At 49.2% G+C, this 23,222-nt stretch overlaps 1 protein-coding gene across 1 annotated transcript in view; it reads left to right on the top strand.

Moving 5' to 3' along the window:
- Positions 1-23,222, top strand: part of LOC147090578 (chloride channel protein ClC-Kb-like) — a 151,758-nt gene that overhangs the window by 5,223 nt on the left and 123,313 nt on the right. Inside the window, exons 2-4 of the mRNA XM_085977326.1 lie at positions 6,865-6,993; positions 15,198-15,326; positions 22,090-22,229. Of these exons, the coding sequence (XP_085833452.1) occupies positions 6,865-6,993; positions 15,198-15,326; positions 22,090-22,229 (398 nt within the window). The remainder of the gene's footprint in view (positions 1-6,864; positions 6,994-15,197; positions 15,327-22,089; positions 22,230-23,222) is intronic.

Below are 23,222 nucleotides of genomic sequence, written 5' to 3'. Positions count from 1 at the left end.
CTACTGCCCCTCTCTCTCCCCATAGCCCTGTATCAATCCCAAACTAATCGCAGTGCCCCGCTCTCTCCCCATAGCCCTGTAACAATCCCAAACTAATCCCACTGCCCTGCTCTCTCCCCATAGCCCTGTATCAATCCCAAACTAATCCCAATGTCCCGCTGTCTCCCCATAGCCCTGTATCAACCCCAAACTAATCTAACTGCCCCACTGTCTCCCCATAGCCCTGTATCAATCCCAAGCTAATCCCACTGCCCCGCTCTCTCCCCATAGCCCTGTATCAATCCCAAACTAATCCCACTGCCTCGCTCTCTCCCCATAGCACTGTATCAATCCCAAACTACTCCCACTGTCCTGCTCTCTGCCCAAAGCTCTGTATCAATCACAAAGTAATCCCACTGCCCAGCTCTCTCCCCATAGCCCTGTCAATCCCAAACTAATCCCACTGCCACGCTCTATCCTCATAGCCCTGTCAATCCCAAACTAATCCCACTGCCCGCTCTCACCCCATAGCGCTGTATCAATCCGAAACTAATCCCACTGCCCCGCTCTCTTCCCATAGTCCTGTATCAATCCCAAACTAATCCCACTGCCCCTCTCTCTCCCCATAGCCCTGCATCATACCAAACTAATCCCACTGCCCCGCCCTCTCCCCATAGCCCTGTATCAATCCCAAACTAATCCCACTGCCCCGCTCTCTTCCCATAGTCCTGTATCAATCCCAAACTAATCCCACTGCCCCGCTCTCTTCCCATAGCCCTGTATCAATCCCAAACAAATCCCACTGCCCCGCTCTCTCCCCATAGCCCTGTATCAATCCCAAACTAATCCCACTGCCCCGCTCTCTTCCCATAGTCCTGTATCAATCCCAAACTAATCCCACTGCCCCTCTCTCTCCCCATAGCCCTGCATCATACCAAACTAATCCCACTGCCCCGCCCTCTCCCCATAGCGCTGTATCAATCCCAAACTAATCCCCCCGCTCCGCTGTCTCCCCATAGCCCTGTTTCAATCCCAAACTAATCCCACTGCCCCGCTCTCTCCCCATAGCCCTGTATCAATCTCAAACTAATCCCACTGCCCCGCTCTCTCCCCATTGCCCTGTATCAATCTCAAATTAATCCCACTGCTCCGCTCTCTCCCCATAGCCCTGTATCAATCCCAATCTAATCCCACTGCCCACTCTCTCCCCATAGCACTGTATCAATCCCAAACTAATCCCAGTGCCCCGCTCTCTCCCCATAGCCCTGTATCAATCCCAAACTAATCTAACTGCCCCACTGTCTCCCCATAGCCCTATATCAATCCCAAGCTAATCCCACTGCCCTGCTGTCTCCCCATAGCCCTGTATCAATCCCAAACTAATCCCACTGCCTCGCTCTCTCCCCATAGCACTGCATCAATCCCAAACTACTCCCACTGTCCTGCTCTCTCCCCAAAGCTCTGTATCAATCACAAAGTAATCCCACTGCCCAGCTCTCTCCCCATAGCCCTGTCAATCCCAAACTAATCCCACTGCCACGCTCTATCCTCATAGCCCTGTCAATCCCAAACTAATCCCACTGCCCGCTCTCACCCCATAGCGCTGTATGAATCCCAAACAAATCCCACTGCCCCGCTCTCTCCCCATAGCCCTGTATCAATCCCAAACTAATCCCACTGCCCCGCTCTCTTCCCATAGTCCTGTATCAATCCCAAACTAATCCCACTGCCCCTCTCTCTCCCCATAGCCCTGCATCATACCAAACTAATCCCACTGCCCCGCCCTCTCCCCATAGCGCTGTATCAATCCCAAACTAATCCCCCCGCTCCGCTGTCTCCCCATAGCCCTGTTTCAATCCCAAACTAATCCCACTGCCCCGCTCGCTCCCCATAGCCCTGCATCATACCAAACTAAACCTACTGCCCCTCTCTCTCCCCGTAGCCCTGTATCAATCCCAAACTAATCCCACTGCCCTGCTCTCTCCCCATAGCCCTGTATCAATCCCAAACTAATCCCACTGTCCCATTTTCTCCCCATAGCCCTGTATCAATCCCAAACTAATCCAACTGCCCCACTGTCTCCCCATAGCCCTGTATCAATCCCAAGCTAATCCCACTGCCCTGCTCTCTCCCCATAGCCCTGTATCAATCCCAAACTAATCCCACTGCCTCGCTCTCTCCCCATAGCACTGTATCAATCCCAAACTACTCCCACTGTCCCGCTCTCTCCCCAAAGCCCTGTATCAATCCCAAACTGATCCCACTGCCCCACTCTCTCCCCATAGCCCTGTATCAATCCCAAACTAATCCCACTGCCCCGCTCTCTCCCTATAGCCCTGTAACAATCCCAAACTAATCCCACTGTCTCCCCAGAGCCCTGTATAAATCCCAAACTAATCCCACAGCCCCGCTCTCTCCCAATAGCCCTGTATCAATCCCAAACTAATCCCACTGCCCCGCTCTCTTCCCCATAGCCCTGAATCAATCCGCAACTAATCCCACTACCCCGCTCTCTCCCCATAGCCCTGTATCAATTCCAAACTAATCCCACTGCCACGCGCTCTCCCCATAGCCCTGTATCAATCCCAAACTAATCCCACTGCCCCGCTCTCTCCCCATAGCCCTGCAGCAATCCCAAACTAATCCCACTGCCCCGCTCTATCCCCATAGCCCTGTATCAATCCCAAACTAATCCCACTGTCCCGCTCTCTCCCCATAGCCCTGTATCAATCCCAAACTAATCCCACTGTCCCGCTCTCTCCCCATAGCCCTGTATCAATCCCAAACTAATCCCACTGCCCCGCTCACTCCCCATAGCCCTGTATGAATCCCAAACTAATCCCACTGCTCTGCTATCTCCCCATAGCCCTGTATCAAACCCAATCTAATCCCACTGCCCCTCTCTCTTCCCCACAGCCCTGTATCAATCCCAAACTAATCCCACTGCCCCGCTCACTCCCCATAGCCCTGTATCAATCCCAAACTAATCCGACTGCCCTGCTCTCTCCCAATAGCCCTGTATCAATCCCAAACTAATCCCAATGCCCCGCTCTCTCCCCATAGCCCTGTCTATCACAAACTAATCCCACTGCCCCGCTCTCTCCCCATAGCCCTGTATCATCCCAAACTAATCCCACTACCTTGCTCTGTCCCCATAGCCCTGTATCAATCCCAAACTAATCCCACAGCCACGCTCTATCCTCATAGCCCTGTCAATCCCAAAGTAATCCCACTGCCCCGCGCCCTCCCCATAGCCCTGTATCAATCCCAAACTAATCCCACTGCCCCACTCTCTCCCCATAGCCCTGTATCAATCCCAAACTAATCCCACTGCCCTGCTCTCTCCCTATAGCCCTGTATCAATCCCACTGCCCCACTGTCTCCCCAGAGCCCTGTATCAATCCCAAACTAATCCCACTGCCCCGCTCTCTCCCCATAGCCCTGTCTCAATCCCAAACTAATCCAACTGCCCCGCTCTCTTCCCATAGCCCTGTCTCAATCCCAAACAAGTCCCACTGCCCCGTTCTCTCCCCATAGCCCTATATCAATCCCAAACTAATCCTACTGCCCCGCTCTGTCCCCATAGCCCTGTATCAATCCCAAACTAATCCCACTTCCCCGCTCTCTCCCCATAGCCCTGTATCAATCCCAAACTAATCCCACTGCCCTGCTCTCTCCCAATAGCCCTGTATCAATCCCAAACTAATCCCACTGTCCCGCTCTCTCCCCATAGCCCTGTATCAATCCCAAACTAATCCCACTGCCCCGCTCACTCCCCATAGCCCTGTATGAATCCCAAACTAATCCCACTGCCCTGCTCTCTCCCTATAGCCCTGTATCAATCCCACTGCCCCACTGTCTCCCCAGAGCCCTGTATCAATCCCAAACTAATCCCACTGCCCCGCTCTCTCCCCATAGCCCTGTCTCAATCCCAAACTAATCCAACTGCCCCGCTCTCTTCCCATAGCCCTGTCTCAATCCCAAACAAATCCCACTGCCCCGTTCTCTCCCCATAGCCCTGTCTCAATCCCAAACTAATCCCACTTCCCCGCTCTCTCCCCATAGCCCTGTATCAATTCCAAACTAATCCCACTGCCACGCGCTCTCCCCATAGCCCTGTATCAATCCCAAACTAATCCCACTGCCCCGCTCTCTCCCCATAGCCCTGCAGCAATCCCAAACTAATCCCACTGCCCCGCTCTATCCCCATAGCCCTGTATCAATCCCAAACTAATCCCACTGTCCCGCTCTCTCCCCATAGCCCTGTATCAATCCCAAACTAATCCCACTTCCCCGCTCTCTCCCCATAGCCCTGTATCAATCCCAAACTAATCCCACTGCCCTGATCTCTCCCAATAGCCCTGTATCAATCCCAAACTAATCCCACTGCCCCGCTCTCTTCCCCTTAGCCCTGAATCAATCCCCAACTAATCCCACTGTCCCGCTCTCTCCCCATAGCCCTGCAGCAATCCCAAACTAATCCCACTGCCCCACTCTATCCCCATAGCCCTGTATCAATCCCAAACTAATCCCACTGCCCCGCTCACTCCCCGAAGTGTATTTAGACTTCCAAAAGGCATTTGACAAGGTGCCACACAAAAGATTATTGCTTAAGATAAAGAATCACGGGATTGGGGGTAATATTCTGGCATGGATAGAGGATTGGCTATCTAACAGAAGGCAGAGAGCTGGGATAAATGGTTCATTCTCAGACTGGCAATCAGTAACTAGTGGTGTTCCGCAGGGGTCAGTGCTGGGTCCCCAACTCTTTACAATCTATATTAACGATTTGGAGGAGGGGACCGAGTGTAACATATCAAAGTTTGCAGATGATACTAAGATGGGAGGGAAAGTAGTGAGTGAGGAGGACATAAAAAACCTGCAAGGGGACATAGACAGGCTAAGTAAGTGGGCAGAGGTTTGGCAGATGGAATACAATACTGGAAAGTGTGAGGTTATGCACTTTGGCAGGAAAAATCGTAGAGCAAGTTATTATCTTAATGGCAAGAAACTGGAAAGTACTGAAGTACAAAGGGATCTGGGGGCCCTGGTGCACGAAACTCAAAAGGTTAGTATGCAGGTGCAGCAAGTGATTAAGAAGGCCAATGGAATGTTGGCTTTCATTGCTAGGGGGATAGAATATAAAAATAGGGAGGTATTGCTTCAGTTGTACAAGGTATTGGTGAGACCGCACCTGGAATACTGCATACAGTTTTGGTGTCCATACTTAAGAAAAGACATACTTGCTCTCGAGTCAGTACAAAGAAGGTTCACTCGGTTAATCCCGGGGATGAGGGGATGGACATATGAGGAGAGGTTGAGTAGATTGGGACTCTACTCATTGGAGTTCAGAAGAATGAGAGGCGATCTTATTGAAACATATAAGATTGTGAAGGGATTGGATCGGGTGGATGCGGGGAGGATGTTCCCGATGATGGGTGAAACTAGAACTAGGGGGCAGAGTCTTAGAATAAGGGGCTGCTCTTTCAAAACTGAGATGAGGAGGAACTACTTCACTCAGAGGGTGGTAGGTCCACGGAATATGCTGCCCCACAAAGCTGTAGAAGCTACATCATCACATAAATTTAAAACAGAAATAGACAGTTTCCTAGAAGTAAAGGGAATTAAGGGTTACGGGGAGCGGGCAGGAATTTGGACATGAGTCTAGGTTCGGATCAGTCATGGCCCTGTGGGTAGCGGAGCGGGCCCAGGGGCCATGTAGCCTGATCCTGCTCCTATTTCGTGTGTCTAATTCTGTTAGATTCAGGAGATGGTTCTGTGATAGTAGATTGGCGGTTAGGATCAGATCAGCCATGATCTTATTGAATGGCGGAGCAGGCTCGAGGGGCCGATTGGCCTACTCCTGCTCCTATTTCTTATGTTCTTATGTTCTTATAGCCCTGTATGAATCCCAAACTAATCCCACTGCCCCGCTCTCTCCCCATAGCCCTGTATCAAACCCAAACTAATCCCACTGCCCCTCTCTCTTCCCCACAGCCCTGTATCAATCCCAAACTAATCCCACTGCCCCGCTCTCTCCCCATAGCCCTGTATCAATCCGAAACTAATCCAACTGCCCTGCTCTCTTCCAATAGCCCTGTATCAATCCCAAACTAATCCCAATGCCCCGCTCTCTCCTCATAGCCCTGTATCAATCCCAAACTAATCCCACTGCCCAGCTCTCTCCCAATAGCCCTGTATCAATCCCAAACTAATCCCAATGCCCCGCTCACTCCCCATAGCCCTGTATCAATCCCAAACTAATCCCACTACCCCGCTTTCTCCCCATAGCCCTGTATGAATCCCAAACTAATCCCACTACCCCGCTCTCTCCCCATAGCCCTGTATCAATTCCAAACTAATCCCACTGCCTCACTGTCTCCCCATAGCCCTATATCAATCCCAAACTAATCCCACTGCCCCACTCTCTCCCTATAGCCCTTTACCAATCCAAAACTAATCCCACTGCCCCGCTGTCTTACCATAGCCTGTATCAATCCCAAACTTATCCCACTGCCCCGCTCACTCCCCATAGCCCTGTATCAACCCCCAAACTAATCCCACTGCCCCGCTGTTTCCCTATAGCCCTGTACACGTGGAGTCGAATGGTGACCTCATCCAGAGCTTCAAAGTTCACTAACTCTAATGTTAGCTTGGGGCTTGAAGTGATGCGAGGAATTCCGGCTGTTACTGAATTGGACTGTTATCCTGATGCCTGTCCCACCAATCTAAGGACAAAGTAGCACAACTTGATTCAATGAATGATCGAAGTAGCAGAGATTAAACCCGTTATTGAATAGGTCCATACAAATCGACAGAGACCCACAGCTAGATAAGTGTCTGGGAGCCCGATGTGGTGCTGATATATGCCCCGTTTAATTACAGCGTTCATTCTGTCTGTACGAAAGCAGATCCTGAAGTTCGGTGAGGACTGGATTTTTCTCTTCCTGCTGGGTATGTTCATGGCCACCATCAGCTTCAGCCTGGACGTCATCATTTCCAAGTTTCAACGAGGTAACAAATGGTTTCCTCACGGTCGAGAAGATGCATCTATTTAATTTGCTTTCGGTTGCAAAGCGACAGCTAGGAAACACCAGCCCTGGAAACTAACGGTGCGATATTAGCAAGCAAATTAGTTTCATTCTGACGTAGAATCTTACAGCACGGAAAGAGGCCATTCGGCCCATCGTGCCTGTGCCGGCACTTTGAAAGAGCTTTCCAATTAGTCCCACTCCCCCCCACTCTTTCCCCACAGCCCGGCAAATTTCTCCCCTTCAAGTGTTTATCCAGTTCCCTTTTGAAAGTTACTATTGAATCTGCTTCCACCGCCCTTTCAGGCAGCGCATTCCAGATCATAGAAACATAGAAACTAGGAGCAGGAGTAGGCCATTCGGCCCTTCGAGCCTGCTCCGCCATTCAACGAGATCATGGCTGATCATCCAAACCCTAGCACCCGGGCCCTACACCGACAGCCATCCCACCCAAGCCCTATCCCCGTAACCCTGTAACCCCACGTATTTAATTCGCCCCTAACACTAAGGGCCAATTTTTTATCGTGGCCAATCAACCTAACCCGCACATCTTTGGACTGTGGGAGGAAACCGGAGCACCCGGAGAAAACCCACGCAAACACGGGGAGAATGTGCAAACTCCACACAGACAGTCACCCGAGGCCGGATTTGAACCCGGGTCCCTGGCGCTGTGAGGCAACAGTGCTAACCACTATGCCACAATAACTCGCTGCGTAAAGAAATTTCTCCTCATCTCCCTCCCTGCATGTTTTGCCAATAATTTAAAATCTGTGTCCCCTGGTTACCGACCCTCCCACCAATGGAAACAGTTTCTCCTTATTCACTATCCAAACCCCTCATCACTTTGGACGCCTCCATTAAATCTCCCCTTAACCTTCTCCGCTCCAAGGAGAACAATCCCAGCTTCTCTAAGTCCCTCCGAAGAACTGAAGTCCCTCATTCCTGGTGCCATCCTGCATTCTGCCGTATTTATTATCTCGACCCGATATCTCCTCAGCTTGTCACTGCTTCTGTTATCTTTTTTGAGAGAAGTGAATTTACATTTAGGTAACCAGTTTCGCAAAAAGGGTTTAAATAGTCCCTGAACTTTCACCCTTTGCAGTTTGTGTGCCCTGATTAAACCAAACACTACTTCTCTGTGTCCGAATAACAATGCAAATCAGACAGAGGCAAGCGATGCAGTCTGCGTTAAGTGGAAGCTTACTGCAGATGAAGTAACGTCAATAGCCGTGATTTAACAAGTAGAATAAAGGTCAAGGAAAAAATTTCTGAGGATACCACATCGCTTTAAGAGAACATAAGAACAACAACAACAACCACTTGTATTTATATAGCGCCTTTAACGTAGTAAAACGTCCCAAGGCACTTCACAGGAGTATTTTAAGACAAAAAATTTGACACCAATCCACATAAGGATAAATTAAGGCAGGTGACCAAAAGCTTGGTCAAAGAGGTAGGTTTTAAGGAGCGTCTTAAAGGAGGAGAGAGAGGTAGCGAGGCAGACAGGTTTAGGGAGGGAATTCCAGAGCTTAGGGCCCAGGCAACAGAAGGCACGGCCACCAATGGTGGAGCGATTATAATCAGGGATGCTCAAGAGGGCAGAATTGGAGGAGCGCAGATATCTTGGTGGGTTGTGGGGCTGAAGGAGATTACAGAGATAGGGAGGGGGCGAGGCCATGGAGGGATTTGAAAACAAGGATGAGAATTTTGAAATCGAGGCGCTGCTTAACCAGGAGCCAATGTAGGTCAGCGAGCACAGGGGTGATGGGTGAACGGGACTTGGTGCGAGTTAGGACACGGGCAGCCGAGTTTTGGATGACCTCAGGTTTACGTAGGGTGGAATGTGGGAGGCCGGCCAGGAGTGCGTTGGAATAGTCAAGTCTAGAGGTAACAAAGGCATGGATGAGGGTTTCAGCAGCGGATGAGCTGAGGCAGGGGCGGGGACGGGCGATGTTACGGAGGTGGAAGTAGGCAGTGTTTGTTATGCTGCGGATATGTGGTCGGAAGCTCATTTCAGGGTCAAGTATGACACTAAGTTTGCGAACAGTGTGGTTCAGCCTCAGACAGATGTTAGGGAGAGGGATGGAGTCAGTGGCTAGGGAACGGAGTTTGTGGCGGGGACTGAAAACAATGGCTTCGGTCTTCCCAATATTTAATTGGAGAACATTTTTGCTCATCCAGAACTGTATGTCGGACAAGCAGTCTGACAATTTAGACACCGTGGAGGGGTCAAGAGAAGAAGTAATGCGGTAGAGCTGGGTGTTGTCAGCGATCATGTGGAAACTGACGCTGTGTTTTCGGATGATGTCGCCAAGGGGCAACATGTAGATGAGAAATAGGAGGAGACCAAGGATAGATCCTTGGGGGACACCAGAGGTAACGATGTGGGAGCGGGAAGAGAAGCCATTGCAGGTGATTCTCTGGTTACGATTAGATAGACAAGAATGGAACCAGGCGAGTGCAGTCCCAGCCAGCTGGATGACGGTGGAGAGGCACTGGAGAAGGATGGAGTGGTCATCCGCGTCAAAGGCTGCAGACAAGTCAAGAAGGATGAGGAGGGATAGTTTACCTTTGTCACAGTCACAAAGGATGTCATTTGTGACTTTGATGAGAGCCATTTCGGTACTGTGGCAAGGGCGGAAACCTGATTGGAGGGATTCAAACATGGAATTGCAGGAAAGATGGGCACGATAGAACATAACAATTAGGAGCAGGAGTAGGCCATACGGCCCCTTGAGTCTGCTCTGCCATTCAATAAGATCATGGCTGATCTTCGACCTCAACTCCACTTTCCCGCCCGATCCCCATATCCCTTGATTCTCCTAGAGTCTAAAAATCTATCGATCTCAGCCTTGAATATACTCAATGACTGAGCATTCACAGCCCTCTGGGGTAGAGAATTCCAAAGATTCACAACTCTTTTGAGTGAAGAAATTCCTCTTCACCTCAGTCCTAAATGGCCGACCCCTTATCCTGAGACTACGCCTCCTAGTTCTAGACTCCAGCCAGGGGAAACAACCTCTCAGCATCTACCCTGTCAATCCCCCTTCAGAATCTTGTGTGTTTCAATGAGATCACATCTCACTTTTCTAAACTCCAGAGAGTACAGGCCCAATTTAGGATTACATACATTTTATCCCCCTTTTAACCCGCCACTGTACCATAACTGAATATTTAAAACACCTGGGGACGGTTTAATATTCTACTTCAAAATACCGTAAAATATTAAAATAAAAAAATGAATGCAGCACACCCAGATAGTGTGATCAAGCACGATGTCAATAATTAGCCTCTCTCCTGCATTTCAAAGTAGGAACAGGAAGCTGGCCATTCAGCCCCTCGAGCCTGTTCCGCCATTCAATGAGATCGTGGCTGATCTGTATCTTCACTCCCGCCTTTGATCGCCCAACAGAAATCTCAGTGTTGAAATTGTCAATTGACCCTCAGCCCCAACAGCTTCTCGAGGGAGATTTCGAATAATTTTGAAAGGTGTCTCGAATGAGAAAACGCGGACCGCCACTCTGGGTGGCAGCGGTCTTGTCGGGACATCGGGATGCTCTCTGCTAGCAGCCGGCCTTCTTCCTTCGACAAGGGCATAGGTTTAAGGTGATTGGTGAAAGAACCAGAGGAGGAGATGAGGGAACATTTTTTTCCACGCGGCGAGTTGTTGTACAGGAAACTTTCGATTTACCGGCCCCTAAATAACCAGAAATCTCGGTTAACCGGCAAAATTCAGGAGTAGGTTCAGGTAAGTTTTATTACTTGCCTTCCTCCATTTGTTGCTGTGCAAGGGTGTGGCTGCAGCTGTTGCTAAGCTACAGAGACGCTTGGAACTTGTGGCCATTGTTCTGAACCTGTTGCTAAGCAACAGGGTTTGTTGGTATATACGGAGCTCTCAGCTCCGTATCTTTTACTATAGCTTTCGGTTATCCGGAATTTTTGATGAACCGGCACCACGTCGGTCCCGTCGGTGCCGGATAAAAAAAAGTTTCCTGTAATCTGGATTGCGCTGCCTGTAAAGCCAATTCAGTGATCACCTTCAAAAGGGAATTGGATAAATACCTGAAGGGAAAAAATGTACAGGGCTGTGGGTAACGCTCGTTTTCAGGAGCAGGGATTCTGGCTCATTTTTTTCCTCTTTTAATTTGCACCTCCACCCTGCCACGCCCCCACCCCCGCCCCGCCCAATCTGAGGGATGCTGAGGCCAGTCGTGGCCCCTCTGCAGCCAGCCCAGCTGAGGTCCGTTCGCTCAGCGCGGACCCAGGGACCATTTCCGCCAGTGTGCCTCCACTTGACGCTCGGCAATTCATTTACCGCCGTGGGCCACTGGGACATATTCTTAGGCGGGCGCAGTCTGTTGGTGAGAGCGTCAGTGTACTGCTCGCCCTTACAGGTCCAATGGCCCCCTGTTTGAGCCCTTGGTCTAGCTTGAATTAGCTGATTGTGGCCAGGGCGGCAGCCAGGGAGCGGGAATTGCCCTCAGTGCTTCTCAGCTACGGAGGGGGAAAAGCATCCAGGTGTTGCTGCTCCTGATCGGAGGTGTTACGAGTTATTTCGTATATCAGAGAGTCCTGTGTTATGGGGCATTGCGTGTATTGGAGCACGTTATGTTGAGGGGTATTGGTTGTATGTGAGTGTTATGTTATAAATAACATAAGAACGTAAGAATTAGGAGCATATGTAGGCCATACGGCCCCTCGAGCCTGCTCCACCATTCAATAAGATCATGGCTGATCATCGACCTCAACTCCACTTTCCTGCCCAATCTCCATATCCCTTGATTCCCCTAGAGTCCAAAAATCTATCTATCTCAGCTTTGAATATACTCAACAATTCCTCTAGTTCTAGACTCTCCAGCCAGGGGAAACAACCTCAGCATCTACCCTGTCAATCCTCCTCAGAATCTTGTATGTTTCAATGAGATCACCTCTCATTCTTCTAAACTCCAGAGAGTATAGGTCCATTCTACTCAATCTCTCCTCGTAGGACAACCCTCACATCCCAGGAATCAATCTAGTGAGCCTTCGTCGCACCGCCTCTAAGGCAAGTATATCCTTCCTCAGATAAGGAGACTAAAACTGTGCACAGTACTCCAGGTGTGGTCTCACCAAAGCCCTGGACAATTGTAGCAAGACTTCCTCACTCTTGTACTCCAACCCCCTTGCAATAAAGGCCAATGTGCCATTTGCCTTCCTAATTGCTAAAGACTACCTTGAGTATTGTCCATGAAGACCAGGCCACTCAATTGGATTTGCAATTAAATTTCTAACTCCTGCTTGGGACTGCAGATTTGGAAAGGGCTGTTGCCTCATTGTCTGATAGTATAAGTGGCTTGAGATATCTGCGAATTACTGAGTGCTTGGGTCTGAGTGTTACTGGTGCCCCATGATATGGTCTGCGAAGATAAAAAGCTTGCACACTCCTGGACACTAATGCAGTGGTCAGACTAGTTGATATTTTGTAAACCTTCTGATAACAGCTAAAACTCGCCAAAAATGTTATGGCAACAAGGATAGGGAAGAACAGTAACAAGCTGCACAGGAGAGGTTCATCTGAGTTACTTTGGCACTGCACAATTATTCACGGATTGAAGGTCCATTTATCAATGTATAAAAGCCTTGCGTCCAGCGTGTGTCTGTCGCACTACAGACGTCACGCTCCAGACACCACGCTGCAGAAGTCATGCTCCAGACGTCACACTCTAGACGTCACATGCCAGATGTCACGCTCCAGACGTCACGTTCCAGACATCGCATTCCAGATGTCATGCTCTAGATGTCACAATCCAGACGTCACAATCCAGACGTCACAATCCAGATGTCACATTTCAGATGTCACATTCCAGACGTCACATTTCAGACGTCACAATCCAGACGTCACACTCTAGGCATCACATTTCAGACATCACAATCCAGACATCATGCTCTAGATGTCACAATCCAGACGTCACACTCCAGACGTCACACTCCAGACATCACACTCCAGGCATCACATTTCAGACGTCACACTCCAGACGTCACACTCCAGACGTCACACTCCAGACGTCACACTCCAGACGTCACATTTCAGACGTCACAATCCAGACGTCACACTCCAGGCATCACATTTCAGACATCACAATCCAGACATCATGCTCTAGACGTCACAACCCAGACATTACAATCCAGGCATCACACTCCAGACGTCACACTCCAGACGTCACATTCCAAAATGCCATATCTCGTTACAGATACAAAACAAAGGAGAAAGAAAAGCAGTCAGTGACCTGGAGCCTGAAATTTACAATCCGTAGCAGTCAAACTGTGATTGACCTCAGCAGTTTACAATCCACTACAGTTACCCGGATCTTCTGACTTAGAGCAGTGGCCTTAGAGGGACAGGCAAGTTAGCAGGTGACCACTCGAAGCATGATCCAAATCCCAGACCATGTACGAGCCTGTACCATCTGCTACGCAATGAAACGTCTTGCCAGCCGATCAAACATGTTGATAAGACACAGCAGCATGCCGGATGGCTCAAATGTCACACTCACTTAAAAAGTAACCAATCAGAAAACGTCTGTCAACAAATTCCGATTGGCAAATCAAGGAACCAATCACATTCCTAAATATCCCCCCCCCCCCACAAAGTGCTTTCAACAGCCCACCCCACTACATATTACTTCAAAAAATAGACTTCATAACATAATACAGTTTGCTTGAATTGGGTTTTAATCGGCTTAGTTCTGCTTTTAAGATCGTTCCCAATCTCTTGGTTACCCCTCTCCCTTGTGGAACGCGAGTTCCCAGACAAAGGTCCCTGGAATTCCCTGCTCCCCAGTGAGAGGATCCCAGGGAATCTCAATAATAATAATCATAATCAGAATCAACTTTTATTGTCATTGTTAGTGCACAAGTGCAGTACAACGAAATGTAGGCTTGCGGCTCCCGAGAGTGTACATTTAGATTAAGACATTTAAACATTCAACATTCATTTGGCTTGTAATACATTAACATAAACATAATAAAGTGCATTGACAGATGTGCAGGCTTTAGAGTTTATTTGTGGAGTTCAGTAGGATGACAGCCCTGGGAAAGAAGCTGTTCCTAAATCTGGTCGTTCGGGTGCGAATGCATCTGTAGCGTCTCCCAGATGGCAGGGGGGCGAACAGACTGTGGCTGGGGTGGGTAGGGTCTTTGATGATGGTCCGTGACCTCCGTAAACAGCGTTTCTGGTATATGTGCTCTATGGTCGGTAGCCGGGTGCCGGTAATGCGTTGGGCAGTTTTGACCACCCGCTGCAGGGCTTTCCGGTCAAGGTTACCAGACTTGTGCTCGCCTGTGTTTCTCTACCTTTGTTGACAACATTAATGTTATCTCTGTTGCCGCAGATGACTTAAAAACATGTTGTTTTTTTTTGCAATGATATGACTGTTTTCGTTTGGGCAGCTGACGCTGTCTTTTGGAAGGTCGTGGCGCGTCACTGGGAGTCGGAGGTCAAAGTGTGCAGGAGGTCCCTGGGCAGGTGTTAACACTTGCAGGGCATCTGCCACAGAGTTGCCCCCCCGCTATCTATCCCATTGATTCTCTTCATTACTTTAAACACTTCCATCAGACCAACCTTTAACCTTCTCATCTCCGGGGAATACAAGAAAGACTGAAAGAGTTTGCATTTCTATAGCACCTTTCACAATCTCAGGACGTCCCAAAGCGCTTTAGCACCAATGAAGCACTTTTGAAGTGTCGTCACTGTTGAAATGTAGGAAACGCGACAGCCTATTTGTGCACAGCAAGCTCCCACAAACAGCAATGTGATAATGGCCAGATCATCTGTTTTTGAGTGATGTTAATTGAGGGATAAATATTGGCCAGGATACCGGGGAGAATTCCCCTGCTCCCCCCGCACCCCCTCCCGCCCGCCCGCCAAGGCTAGCCTCACTCCCAAGCAGACGCTTTATTTAAATGACGACTCTGAGGTTGGAAATGCGGGGGGTAATGGAGGGGGCTGGGGCTGGGGCTGGGTTGGGTGTGGCAAAAGTCCTGGCCTAATGGACACATGGGGAGGCAGGTGAAAGACCCGGCCCACCGGACACGTGGCGGTCAGGTTGAGAAAGCCGACACCTAACCAGATGTAGCCTCGTGTAAAATAAGTCCCTTGATTTTCATTTTTCTTTTTCTCTTTCTCATTTTCTTTCCCCCCTGCGCCAGCCAACCTGTGGGTGTACGACACGCTGGAAAATTACCGCTACCTCCAGTACTTCTCGTGGGTCCTTTACCACGTCATCCTCACCATGGTGTCCGCTGGGGTGGCCAAGTACATCTCGCCGCAGGCCGCAGGTACGCACACGCCGCCGCTCTTCGTGTCTTGGGTGCGTCCGCGGTGGGCGCGGGATTGCCGTCAATGCCTGAACGTCTTCTGGGATCTCGGAGTCGCGTTGTGGGATCTATCGAGTTGTTTGCTTCTTGCCAAAGTTGGGGGGCAGGGGCGAAGGTTTTAATTATTAAAAAGGTGCGTACTCAGGTTGTAACTGCACTGCCCAGTGTGGAAGTGGACTTCACAGAACAGGTATGTCCAAGGTTCATTTTTAAAAAATTCATTCCTGGGATGTGGGCCTCGCTGGCAAGACCAGCATTTATTGCCCATCACTAATTGCCCTCGAGAAGGTGGTGGTGAGCCGCCTCCTTGAACCGCTGCAGTCCCGTGTGGTGAAGGTGCTCCCACAGTGACTTTGTCATAGCGGTTTGGTACAACTGAGTAACTTGCTCGGCCATTTCAGAGGGCGATTAAGAGTCAACCACATTGCTGTGGGTCTGGAGTCACATATCGGCCAGACCGGGTAAGGACGGCAGATTTCCTTCCCACATTAGTGAACCAGATGGGTTTTTACGACAATCCGATAGTTTCATGGTCACCGTTACTGATACCAGCTTTTTAATTCCAGATTTAGTTAATTAACTGAATTAAAATTCCTCCAACTGCTGTGAGGGGATTAAAACTCACATCTCTGAATTATTAGTCCAGGCCTCTGGATTACTAGTCCAATAACATAACCACTACCGTACCCCTATAGTTATAAGAGTAAGGAAGTCTTGCTACAATTGTACAGGGCCTTGGTGAGACCGCACCTGGAGTACTGTGCACAGTTTTGGTCTCCTTATCTAAGGAAGGATATACTTGCCATGGAGGGAGTGCAACGAAGGTTCACTAGATTGATTCCTGGGATGAGAGGGCTGTCCTGTGATGAGAGATTGTGCAGAATGGGCCTATATTCGCTGGAGTTTAAAAGAATGAGAGGTGATCTCATTGAAACATAAAAGATTCTGAGGGGGATTGACAAGGTAGATGCTGAGAGGTTGTTTCCCCTGACTGGGGAGTCTAGAACTAGGGGGCATAGTCTCAGGATAAGGGGTCGGCCATTTAAGACTGAGATGAGGAGGAATTTCTTCACTCAGAGGGTTGTGAATCTTTGGAATTCTCTGCCCCAGAGGGCTGTGGATGCTGAGTCTTTGAGTATATTCAAGGCTGAGATCGATAGATTTTTGGACTCTAGGGGAATCAAGGGATAAGGAGATCGGGCAGGAAAGTGGAGTTGAGGTCGAAGATCAGCCATGATCATATTGAATGGCGGAGCAGGCTCGAGGGGCTGAATGGCCTACTCCTGCTCCTATTTCTTATGTTCTTGTGTTCTTATGTCACGGCTCAGCAGTCAGTTTCTCCTGTATTTCCAATTTTCTTTTGCTGTCCTTTAATTTGTAAATATGATCCCCTGTGGTTAAATTCTGTACACAGTAGAAAAGCTAATGGGGATTCAAATGTTTCCATATCTTTCATCATCTCTCCGACACCTCCCTTCCAGGTCGAAAAGCTCAAGTTTCTCCAGCATTTCTTCACAACCCAGACATTTCACACTAGGCCCGTTGGGTAACTCCGACTAGTCTCCTCATCCCCGGGCTGGGCGGGCAATAACCACGCAGGGCTCCCACTCCTGATCGCTGTCCCGTGACGCTGTCCGGTGGAGGGTGTCAGCTGCGGCTCACTGGGTCGCACTCTCGCCTCGGACTCAGAAGGTCGTGTGGGTTCATAGTCCCACTCCAGAGACTGGGGCACAAAAATCCAGGCCGACACTCCCGGTTCAGTACTGAGGGAGCGCCGCACTGTCGGAGGTGCCGTCTTTCGGGATAAGACGTTAAACCGAGGCCCCGTCTGACCTCCCAGGGGTGGACGTAAAAGATCCCACGGGCACTATTTCGAAAAAGAGCAGGGGGGTGTCTGGTGTCCTGGGGCCAATATTTATCCCTCAATCAACATCACTAAAACACAGATGATCTGACCATTATCACATTGCTGTTTGTGGGAGCTTGCTGTGTGCTAGTTGGCTGCCATGTTTCCTACATTACAACAGTGACTCCACTTCAAAATGTGCTTCATTGGCTGTAAAGCTAGTTAGGATGCCCTGTGGTCATGAAAGGCACTATATAAATTCAAGTTCTTTCTTTCCTGCTGGACAGTGCGTGTGTGGATGTAACGGGCGGGGGAGGGGTGTTTGGATTCAGCTGTGATGGCACCACGGTTATCCCACCGGCTGACACGTGAAGGATGGCCATTTGCATAAGGTACCTCAAGCAAGCTTCAGCGCCTTGTACATCCTTACATTATACATCCCACATTATGTATCTTAAATTATATTCCCTATGTTATACACCCCGCATTATATATATTGCATTATACATCGGGGACCATAGTGGAGTGGTTATGTTACGGGACCAGTAGACTTAGACAAATGATCTGGAAATGTGGGTCCAAATCCCACCATGGCAGCTGGGGAATTTAAATTTGATTAATTAAATAAATCTGGAATTGGAAAAAAAAAGTTATTGGCCCAGAAATTCGGATCAGGGGCTTCCCGCGCGGGTGCAAGCCCCCGACCTGCACTTACCTAGCGTGCCGGCCATTGAGCTGTGGGCCCGCGTGGGAATCCGATCCTGGGCCTCCTCCAACTGCCGGCGCGCAGTGCTTGTGTATCCCAGGGGCGCAGTTAGTTCGATGCGTCCCCTGGGATCACGTGGGCCATGGAGAGCCAATGGTAGCAGGGAATGCTTCATTCATAAGTTTGACAGGAAGAGCTGTCAAAACTATAAATACTATGAGCCCCAAAACATCACTAAAATTTCAAATAAATTTTTAAAAAACATCACATTTTTAAAATAACTATAAATTACATGAAAAACTATTTTAAACAATAATTTAAATTTTTGAAAAAATTAATTACATTTTCTAACAGGGCTAAAAATAAACTTACCTTTCTTTAAAGTATTTAAAAATAATAAACCTGTGGAAAAAATGTTTTAATTTTAATTAATTCACCACTTACCTTGTTAAAAGCAGGCCTTGCGCCTGCTTTTTAAAAGTGTAACTGCTGGAGACTTACCCTCCCGGAAAAACCTGGGGAAAAAAACGTAAGTTCGATGCGCACGCGCTGCCTCTCCGGCGCACGTGTTCCACCTCTCAACCCCTTCTTTCAGGGGAACGGAAGTGCCAGTTTCCCGTGCATGCACAGTGCATGCATGAAACCGGCACTTTCGTTGGGCCTACGCGTGAGTACCCCGTGCGTACTCACCCGTGGAGACCCGAATTTCTGGGCCATTATCAGTAATGGTGACCATGAAACTACCGGATTGTCGTAAAAACCCAACTGGTTCACTAATGTCCTTTAGGGAAGGAAATCTGCCGTCCTTACCCGGTCTGGCCTACATGTGACTCCAGACCCACAGCAATGTGGTTGACTCGTAACTGCCCTCTGAAATGGCCTAGCAAGCCACTCAGTTGTACCAAACCGCTACGGCAAAGTCAGCACCATGGGAGTACCTTCACCACGAGGACTACAGCGGTACAACACCAACATCACAGGGGCAATTAGGGATGGGCAATAAATGCCGGCTTTCCCAGCGATGCACGCAACCTGTGAATGAATTTTTTAAAATCAGAATTTTATACGTTTCAATGAGATCCCCTCTCATTCTTCTAAACTCTAGTGAATTCAGGCCTAGTCGACCCAATCTCTCCTCATACGACAGTCCTGCCATCCCAGGAATCAGTCTGGTGAACCTTCGCTGCACTCCCTCTATGGCAAGTATATCCTTTCTTAGGTAAGGAGACCAAAACTGCACACAGTGCTCCAGGTGTGGTCTCACCAAGGCCCTGTACAACTGTAGTAAGAATTAGGGGTGGGCAATAAATGCTGGTTTTCCCAGCGATGCCCACAACCTGTGAATGAATAACAAAAAAATCCTACATTATATATCTTGCATCCTATATTCATTCTTGGCCAATTGCCTCCATTGACCACCACTTTCCATGGTCCCAGTAGCGGAGGAGCCATCAGGTTCCACATCGACCGTCAATAACTACAGTCGATTCTGTTGTTAACTGGATGTACAGCCAGCTCGTTGCAAGTGCCTTAATCAACACAGCATTAAGCGCTTTAGCTGGGCGTCTATTCCATAAGAAGCAATGCTCTGCGGGCGGGCTGAATCCTTGTGGTCTCAAGTCGCGCTTCCTGAGACTTGTTGACTTTGTACCCGTGCCCTCTCGTTCTGAGGTGGCAAAGGTCCTTCAGAGGGGAAAACTGCAAGGTGACAGCGCACGATTGTGTGTGGGGACTTTCGTGCTAACTGCATCCAAAAAGATTTCATGAGTTTACAAGATAGGAATTGCGATTTCATTCCACATGTGCGTACGGTAGGGGCTTACTTTGCTTAAGTAGACGTTCCTTCAACTATTTAAGCTCGCGATAGTGATCTGTAACGGTGAAACCTGTTGTTCAATTTGGCTCCCTCTTTGGTCAAGGAGTTAAGGAGCCACTTTAATTCTCCGCTCCACTCCCACTCTGATCTCTCTGTCCTCGGCCTATTACATTGTTCCAACGAAGCTCAACGTAAGCTCGAGGAACAGCACCTCATCTTTCGATTAGGCACTTTACAGCCTTCTGGACTCAACACCCAGTTCAACAATTTCAGACTATAAATTGGCCCCTGTATTTCTTCATATTTTTTTTCCTTGGTAGCTGTTAATGTTGCTGCCATCATCATTCACACATCATCTAGAGCCATCTTTTGTTACTTAACTTGTCCCATTAGCTCCTTTTGCCTCGCACCATCATCCCTTTTGTCATTTAATCTCTCCTGCCTTCCATCTTATCACAGACCTTCCCTTTGTTCTTTCCTCCCCTCCTCCCTGCCCCTGCTTAAAAATCTCTCTTCCCTAACCTTTTCCAGTTCCGATGAAGGGTCCTCGACCCAAAACATTGACTCTGTTTCTCTCCCCTCGATGCTGCCTGACCCGCTGAGTGTTTCCAGCACTTTCTGTTGTTATTTCAGATTTCCAGCATCCGCAGCATTTTGCTGCTGAGTTACGGGAGCTGCTCGATTTCCGCTCCTGATCTCAGCTGAGGGGGACCAGTTGGGATGCCACAATTGGACCTCGACCTCCCAGCGCTACGCGGGAGGGGCAGGGTGGGGGGGAATTCATCAAGGTCTCCACTCGGCTATCTGACGGCACTCGCTGGAATGTGCGTGTGCGGGGCTGTCGGCGCTGAGGGCAGCTTGGGCTTGACTGTGCTGCCCAACGCGGTTGAATAGCCTGCCGACACTCGCCTTCCGAGCTGACGGATGATAGATGGCCACTTGGGCAAGGTACTGGAGGACGGCCGGCACCTTTAGGAGAGGAAGGGGGAAAATTTGCAAAAAAAAAATGTAACTAATGTGTCTAAGTGTTATTGAACTGTTCTTATCTCATATAGAATTACATAAAATTAGAATTAATTAGAATATACAGCGCAGAAACAGGCCTCTTCATCTGACCCTATCACTATATCCTTCTATTCCTTTCTCCCTCATGTGTTTATCCAGCTTCCCCTGAAATGTATCTCTGCTATTCGCCTCCACCACTCCCTGTGGTAGCGAGTTCCACATTCTCCCCACTCTCTGGGGAAAGAAGTTTCTCCTGAATTCCCTATTGGATTTATTAGTGACTTTCTTATATTGATGGCCAATGTTCCCTCTAATTTTTGTTTTGGGGGGGCCGGGCGGCCCTTTTAACGGGCTGCGCTGCCCGTTCACAAATCCGCGCATGTGCGTTTTTTGCATTCCAGAGCGCTGTGCGGCCGCACGGCTTACAGGGAACATTGTTTATGGCCCCTAGTTTTGGACTCCCCCACAAGTGGAAGCATCTTCTCTACGTTAGCCCTGTCGAACCCCTTTTATAATTTTAAAGACCTCTCGCAGTTCACCCCCTCAGCCTTTTCGAGAAAGGAGCCCCAGCCTGTTCGACCTCTCCTGATAAGTCCACACAGGTCAGTGTCACAGTGGGTGATACCTGTACCCACTGAGCCATCGCAGTGGATCCTTGTGTCAGCCGTGGCTCAGTGGGCAGCACACTCGTCTCTCAGATCAGAAGGTTGTGGGTTCGAGTCCCACGCCAGGGACTTGAGCACATAAAGCTAGGCTGACACTTCAGTGCAGTGCTGAGGGAGCGCTGCACTGTCAGAGGTGCCATTTCGTGCGAGAGGTTAAACCGAGGCCACGTCTGCTCTCTCAGGTGAACGTAAAAAATCCCATGCCGCTCTTTCAAAGAAGCGCAGGGGAGTTATCCCCAGTGTCCTGGGCCAATATTTCTCCCTCAGCCAACACAACAAAAACAGATTATCTGGTCATTTTCACATTGCTGTTTGTGTGGGAGCTTGCTGTGCGCAGATTGGCTGCCACATTACAACAGCGACTCCACTTCAAATAGAACTTAATTGGCTGTAAAGCCCATTGAGACGTCCGGTGGTCGTGAAAGGCGCTGTAGAAATGCAAGTCTTTCTTTGAGGCAACCGCTCTTAATGTCATCTGCAGCCTATTATTTCAACGAAAAAAAATGAAGCTAACATCAGATCAAAGAGAAGGATAAAATTCTCGTATATATGAGAAGGTGCTTTCCGCCCCCCCCAGTTCGATTCTCAACAAGATAACAGGCTGCTTTGTACACAGTGTCGGAGCGGCTTTTTGTTAGCGATACTGGAATCTGTTTTTGGTTCACCGTCTCCCATTTCTGTGCCAGGGTCCGGTATCCCTGAGTTGAAGGTTACCTTGCGAGGGGTGGTGCTGGACGAGTTCTTCACCTTCAGGACCTTTGTGGCCAAGCTCATCGGCGTCATCTGCACCTTGGCGGCCGGGAGTACCATCTTCCTGGGCAAAGTGGTAAGTGGGCACCGGGCGCAGAAGTCTGGAGCACCCTTCCAACGTGTGGGGTGGGGGGGGGGGGTGCGTGGGGAAGTTGGTGTTGCGGGTCGGGGGGCTCGAAAAAGGAAGAAAGAGACTCGCGCCTTTCACAACCTCAGGACGTCCCAAAGCGCTTTCCAGCCCATGAAGTACTTTTTGGAGTGTAGTCGCTGTTGTAATGTAGGAAACGCGGCAGCCGATTTGCGCACAGCAAGGTCCCACAAACAGTGATACAAAAGCAAAATACTGCGGATGCTGGAAATCTGAAATAAAAACAGAAAATGCTGGAAATACTCAGCAGGTCAGGCAGCGTCTGTAGAGAGAGAAACAGAGTTAATGTTCTGACGAAGGGTCACCGACCTGAAACGTTAACTCTGTTTCTCTCTCTACAGATGCTGCCTGACCTGCTGAGCATTTCCAGCATTTTCTGTTTTTATTAATGTTTTAGTGATGTTGATTGAGGGATAAATATTGGCCCCAGGACACCGGGGAGAACTCACCCGCTCTTCTTCGAAATAGTGGCCGCGGGATCTTTTACGTCCACCTGAGAGAGCAGACGGGGCCTCGGTTTAACATCTCATCCGAAAGACGGCACCTCCGACAGTGCAGCACTCCACTGGAGTGTCAGCCTAGATTTTTGTGCTCTTGTCTCTGGAGTGGGACTTGAACCCACAACCTTCTGACTCAGAGGTGAGAGAGTGCGACCCACTGAGCCATAAACCATAAACGTGTACCTGAATAAGATCACCGGGTTGGTTCGTCTTCTAAGCTCATCATATATATGAGAGTATATATATATATAGGGATCAAGGGATATGGAGAGAAGGCAGGGGCAGGGTACTGAGTTTGGATGATCAGCCACATTGAATGGCGGAGCAGGCTCGAGGGGCTGAATGGCCTACTCCTGCTCCTATCTTCTATGTTTTTATGTTTCTATGAGTAGGAATAGACTGGGATGTTGGGCAGTTCTTT

The sequence above is a fragment of the Somniosus microcephalus genome, unplaced genomic scaffold (genome assembly GCF_052327205.1).
Source record: "Somniosus microcephalus isolate GS21.2 unplaced genomic scaffold, FLI_Smic_1.0 unresolved_chr4, whole genome shotgun sequence".
In the NCBI taxonomy this organism is placed as follows: domain Eukaryota; kingdom Metazoa; phylum Chordata; class Chondrichthyes; order Squaliformes; family Somniosidae; genus Somniosus; species Somniosus microcephalus.
This window is presented reverse-complemented; position numbering and strand designations above follow the sequence as displayed.